The 6,265-nt window shown below is 33.8% G+C and overlaps 1 protein-coding gene across 1 annotated transcript; it reads left to right on the forward strand.

Moving 5' to 3' along the window:
• The first annotated feature begins 2,869 nt into the window (after nt 1–2,869).
• On the forward strand, nt 2,870–5,370 carry Smp_079010 (camp-dependent protein kinase type II-alpha regulatory subunit, putative). Its single transcript, XM_018791719.1, has one exon. It carries the CDS (start codon nt 2,985–2,987, stop codon nt 4,119–4,121), a length of 1,137 nt encoding a protein of 378 aa, XP_018645136.1. The 5' UTR covers nt 2,870–2,984; the 3' UTR covers nt 4,122–5,370.
• The last annotated feature ends 895 nt before the right edge of the window (nt 5,371–6,265 follow it).

Here is a 6,265-nt window from a genome sequence, read left to right on the forward strand (position 1 = left end):
ACCATGGAAAACCTGGAAGCACTGGATGGCCGTTTCGTCCTATTATGGGACTCGTCAGCAGTGCGCATCCATGGTGGTCTAGCTTCAATTGACTCACGCTTTCAACTATGAAAATATTAAATCTCCACAAAACCCCTCCTAATAATTAATAATGTGAAATACTTGTTCATTTGTTATTCCCGGTATTTTAAAACATTCTTTAGTGTCCAGAGAATTCAGATTTTTCAACTGTCTTGTTGTTATTCTATGTTTTGTTAGGATGATATACACAAATGTCTTTATCAGAAGTGGGTTTTGTGGAGATTTTAGTAATTTTTTTTATATAGTTGAAATCATTAGTCAATTGAAGGAGTCTCACAATAGGATGAAACGTCCGTCCAGTGCTTCCAGGTTTTCCATGGTGGTCTGGCTTCAATTGACTCATAATTTCAACCAATGTCTTTTTCAAATTAAAGTCAACTCAATAGCTCATGGTTCAATATCTAGTGGTTTACAGCAGTTCCCTAGCCATTGTTAGTGTTTATTGTTGACAACTAGCTTCAAAGTGAGGAGCTACCACGAATACAACATTATAATCGTACAATCAGTACTCAATACTTAAATTATTTGAATAAATGTAGTTTTTATGAAAACTTCTTGTCATGAACAACTGTTTTTTCTTGTTAGAACCCTTGTAAGTAGTGTTTATCCACTAGTTCTATATAGATTTCATAGTGGACGTGACATTATTCAACCACTCAGTTTGAAACCCATTGCATCATATTTTCAAACTCCAGTTATTTGATGATAAAAAGTAGCGAATATCCAATTCTCAATTTGTTAGACTTCACAAATCTCCATGGCTTCTCATTGAAATTCCTGAAATTTTTACCTCGAAACCAGTTAATAACGAATATTCCCCCTTTAAGTTTGGTATTATAAACTAATTAGTTTTAACACGAACAGTTATATAACGTTTTAAAGTTTCTATTGATAATGATTCTCAAAATGTCAGTGAATCCCTCAATTATTTCAAAGAAATCTTCTGTTTTTTTTTCTATTTTAACTGACTAACTGTTTACTTAAATCAACCAATATACTCACTCAAATGATCTGATAATAATCGTACAACCTATAATTATTGCTAAATTCAAACGAAATCATTTTAAGTTGTTGTTATATTTTTATTCCCATATATTCTTTTGCTGAAATGATAGATGTATCATAATTCGTTCATCGAATTGTCTTGAGAGTTTAACCGGTCAAAAAAATTCGTTAATGAAGATGAATGACAGTCAACTACCGTTTAAAAATTCTATCCACTTATAAGCAAAGATGGATAGTGGCTAGCAGTGGAATCAAGTTTGACGCGCGTTTCGTCCTATTTGGTACTCGTCAGCCGGATGTGGCTACCAGGACTCAGTAGCTGATTGGATAACGCAATGGTGTTTGAAAGGAACAGTACGGGGTTCGAGTCCCACAGTGAACATCAACTCTGAGATGCAGGTACATCCAGCTGACGAGTCCCAAATAGGACGAAACGCGTGTCAAACTGGATTCCACTGCTTGCCGCTATCCATCTTTGCTTATAATGCTTGTGAATTAAGGCTATATTGAGGCAATACACACAGTATGCACATATGCCAATTAGAGACTGACCAGTTGCAGTCCTAACACTTCGATGGAAAGATTCAAACAAACAATACCAAGTGAATTTATTCACTTATATTTTGAATTTTATCATGTTTTTTTGGGCAATTAGTAGGAATTTACTGGAATATTTATGCAGTGAATTCTTTCTGTAGTAAAACATAAGTTATTGAAATAAAAGATTATTTTTATCAGTTGCTGATATTAAACTTCCTCGTTGGATATCCCCGGACGTAGAAAAATTAGATTTGGTTGGATATTACAACTTTAACTTCCTTTTTTTGATAGAGTTTTGTTCTCTGAGCTGGATGATTTGATCCAGTACAGCTACAAATCTTCTCCACCATCTTACATCCCATTTTCCAATTTCTGTCGACAGGGTATTACCTTAATATCATTTAAGAGTGAATTAAAATTACATCTCAACTACTTTCAAGTTGTAGCACTTTTCATTAGTTCGATATCTATTACATGTTTTAAAAGGTCAATATAATGCACAAATGAACTATAGTTTGGTCAGAAGGGGTTTTGTGGAGATTTAGTATTTTCATAGTTGAAATCATGAGTCAATTGAAGCTAGACCACCAAGGAAAACCTGGAAGCATTGGACGGCCATTTCGTCCTATTATGGAACTCCTCAGAAGTGCTCATCCACGATCTCGCTTCACGAGATTCGAACTTAGGATCTATCAGTCTCGCACCAGAGCACTAAACCGATTAACTTATGCTTTTAACCATAGTTTATCATTTTTTTTATTGATCGCTTTTTAACCATTGGTTGTGTAACTACTTTTCCACTATATTGAGTAGTGTTTACCGTCTGACATACGGAAAGTTTTATCAGCCTAGTAAATAAACTTTATTGTATGTCTATAGGTAAAGAAAAGAGAACAGACAGGTTATTGAGATTAACTCAAATAGTCGTAGTAACAGTAGTAGTGGTAATAGTAGTCATAGTAGTGGTGTTCAGCCATTTGTTTTCCAAAGTGAACTTTTAATAGTAAGGAAAAATCCAAAAAATTTCTTTGTCAGTTTAATCCTTCAGAACTAACTAAATTTTCTTTCATTTTAGCAACAAAAACAAGAATATAACATTGTGAAGGGTAAACACATCAGAACAAGAGTGAAATTTGTCTGTCCAACTACTATAACCCCCTTCATTCCATTTTTGATGAAATACAAACACACTAACAATTGTTAACTACTTTGTGTGTGTGTTCTTCAGTGTGACCTTCAAGTGGTAACCAATCAAATCTGTGACCTTTGGTTAAGTGGTAGACGAAATTTCTAATTGTTGATTATTCAAACCTCAAAACCAATAGTATTATTTACTGTATATATTGAAAGTTTATTGTATGACAATGACGATGAAGGACGAAGTTGTCGTTCCCCCTGGTCTAAGGGAACTATTACAAGAGTTGACTGTGTCTATACTGCGAGAACACCCTGATAATTTAATTCAGTTTGCTATTGATTTCCTAATGATGAAGAAGGCGGCATCAGAAAATCGTCCAAACAAAACAAATGAAAGTGAAGATGAAGATGAGGAACCTATGCCTATACCTCCACAACGAGCTACTCGAAGAGCTGGTGTAGCTGCGGAAAGTTATGATCCAGAAAAAGATGATACTTCAAATGTAGAGAAAGTTGTGCATCCTAAAACAGAAGAACAACGTCGACGATTAGCTCAAGCCACTAAAGATATTCTACTCTTTCGATGTCTTGATGATGATCAAATGAAAGATGTCATTGATGCCATGTACGAACGACATGTATCGCCTGGTGAAAAAGTAATTACACTTGGTGAAGATGGTGATAATTTTTATGTAATCGAAAGTGGAATTTATGATATCATTGTGAAAGTTGGTAATGAAGAGAAAACTGTTGGAAAATACGACAACAAAGGATCTTTTGGTGAATTGGCACTGATGTACAATACACCACGAGCTGCAACCATTTTAGCTAAAACTGAAGGTGTAGTTTGGGTAATGACACGTGAAGTTTTTCGTTCAATTGTATTGAAAAAAGCATTTGAAAAACGTAGACTATACGAAGAACTGCTTAATCAAGTACCAATCCTAGAAAGTCTCAGTGCTTACGAACGCATGAGTATTGCAGATGCACTAAGAACAAAAATCTTCAAAGATAATCAACAAATTATCAGACAAGGTGATCCAGGTGATGAAATGTTCTTTGTTGAAGAAGGTAAAGTACGCATTAAAATGAAAAGAAGCGGAGAAACAGAAGAAAAAGAAGTGGCTGTTATTGAAAAAGGTGGTTATTTCGGTGAATTAGCATTATTGACAAGTCATCCACGTGCTGCTTCAGCATATGCTGATGGTCAAACTAAACTTGCTGTATTGGATGTTGGAAGTTTTGAACGTTTACTTGGTCCTTGTTTAGACATTCTCAGAAGGAACATTGATGATTATGAAGCAAAACTGAAAAATATTTTTGGTAGTTTAGATAAAGTACCAGAATTAAGACGTTGATTATGAATTTCTTCTGGTGATAAGCATCTTGATCGTCGATTACTATAATAATAATTATCATTGTTATCATAATTACACTGTTCTTTGTGTTCAACATAATGATCCAACTTCTGTGGATATCCATATTCTTTGATTAGTGAAATGGTTAAAAGAATCTGATAAACAAAACGGTACAGATCATAGTGAGTACAGTATATATTTTGTTTTCATTTGCTTATATATATATTTAAAACAAAATAATGTACATATATGTATTTCTCTCTTTTTTTGTTGTTGATTGTTTACCTAAATGATAATATGGGACCTACATGTTTCCATGTAATCCGTTACTCGATTTTTTTTTAATTGTTACAACTATTTTATTCCTTTCATTACGTAACTCGTAATTTTAGTTACTATTAGCATTATTACTATTATTATTGTTATTATTATGATTATTATGGATGTTACTTGTTCACTCATCATTATCATTATCATTCTTAATATACTGGTGGTATGTTGCACCAAAATTTACCATCATACCAGATTATGTGTAGATTGTATTAGCTTAACTCTATATCCAAGTAAGACAAAAAAAAATTGTATTTTGTTCTATCTTTTATTCACATGTATCCTTTTGGTGACCATTTACATTTTATTATTATTATTATTATTATGGTGATGGTTGATATTACAAACTTTTGTCTAATTTTGTTTTCTTCACTATGATGAGCATAATGAAGATCTGATTGTTACCATGCATAGACTCAGAAAAGAAAGTAATTGTACTTCATTTCTCATGTACCATATGACATATACAAATAGTAACTACGATTCAATATAGCCATTTGAATGGAGACAAATTGTCATGTCAAAAATACTCTTGTATTACTTATCATATTATTCAACAGGGATGGACTTATGTTAGTCAGATAAATGCATAACATATTCATCCTTTATTACCATTAACATCAGTATCATACTGACCACTTGTGTTTGTAAGGGAAGTTAGCAGTTTTTTTCAGTTTTGTCATTCTTTTTGAGTTCATCGTTTCCTCTCTCTCTCTGTTTGTTTGTTTGTTCTGCTGTCCTTCATGTATTTTTTCTCATTAATGTTCTCTTATTTTCTTTCGTTATTCCTTTACTAGATAATCAGTGGAAAAAGAAAGATATATCTTACATTATTTGTTTTTTCATGTATACGTGCACATTGTTATTATATTGATTATCTGGGTAGTAAGGTTTTCAAAATATACTTGTATAACTAATCATAGTGATTCATTAAACTTTTGAGTCCAATAATTCCAATGTCATTGTTATCGATTTTGAGTCACATATCTTAGATACTTACTTCTAAATGATTAATTTTTTGGTTCAAACAGAAGTAGATTAAGTCAAGTTTCGAATCTGTGATCGAATGAATAAAAGGTACTTCATACTCTATCAAACTGTATGTATTTATCACTTCATTGAGGTTTTCAAAATTGTTTTTCAAACTGCAGATAGTACTCAGCCCCCCAAATGCCCTGGTACGTCTGAGAGTAGGGAGAGTCCGCTCTGCCTCTCCAAATGCTCTCACATGACCACGCGTATATAGCCTCTGACAGGGAAGTCCTTCTAACTGCATTCTCGTGACCCCGGTGTTGTTTACAAAATTGAAAGGAAGAAAAACGATTGTCGAACGCTTTAACCGGGTTAGTGGACACGGAAAGTTCACCTAGAGGAGTTGGAAAACTCTCATTCCAAACCAATGGTGCACATGGGCTCCAGTATCCTGAGAGAACTAATGGCATATGAATCAATAGTTAGTCACCGGCTATCATGGGAATGCATCTCCTCACGATGCTCCACTGTCTTGTGGATCCGATCTTTAGATGAAAGGCCCTGGATGTGGTCCCCTAAGAAAACCACCTGCTTCGGTCTGAGCACCCAAACAGTACCACAGCCCTCACACAAATCAAATGAGATTTGTGCAGCGCATATATATCTGGTGCTTTCTTGTACCAATATTTATGTGTTTAAATAAATAAATAACTCAGTTAAAAGAAAAAGCTAGGCAACTAATTGCTTCATCTAAGTTTGTTTCGGATTGTTCGTTAGAAAAGATCTAATATATACAATTCTTATTATATGTGAAACTTATATTTGAAATGATCTCAGCGATG

The sequence above is a fragment of the Schistosoma mansoni genome (assembly GCF_000237925.1).
Source record: "Schistosoma mansoni, WGS project CABG00000000 data, chromosome 1 unplaced supercontig 0094, strain Puerto Rico, whole genome shotgun sequence".
NCBI lineage: Eukaryota > Metazoa > Platyhelminthes > Trematoda > Strigeidida > Schistosomatidae > Schistosoma > Schistosoma mansoni.

Coding starts and splice junctions, on each gene's coding strand:
- Smp_079010 (XM_018791719.1), top strand. CDS start 2,985: ATGACAATGACGATGAAGGACGAAGTTGTCGTTCCCCCTGGTCTAAGG.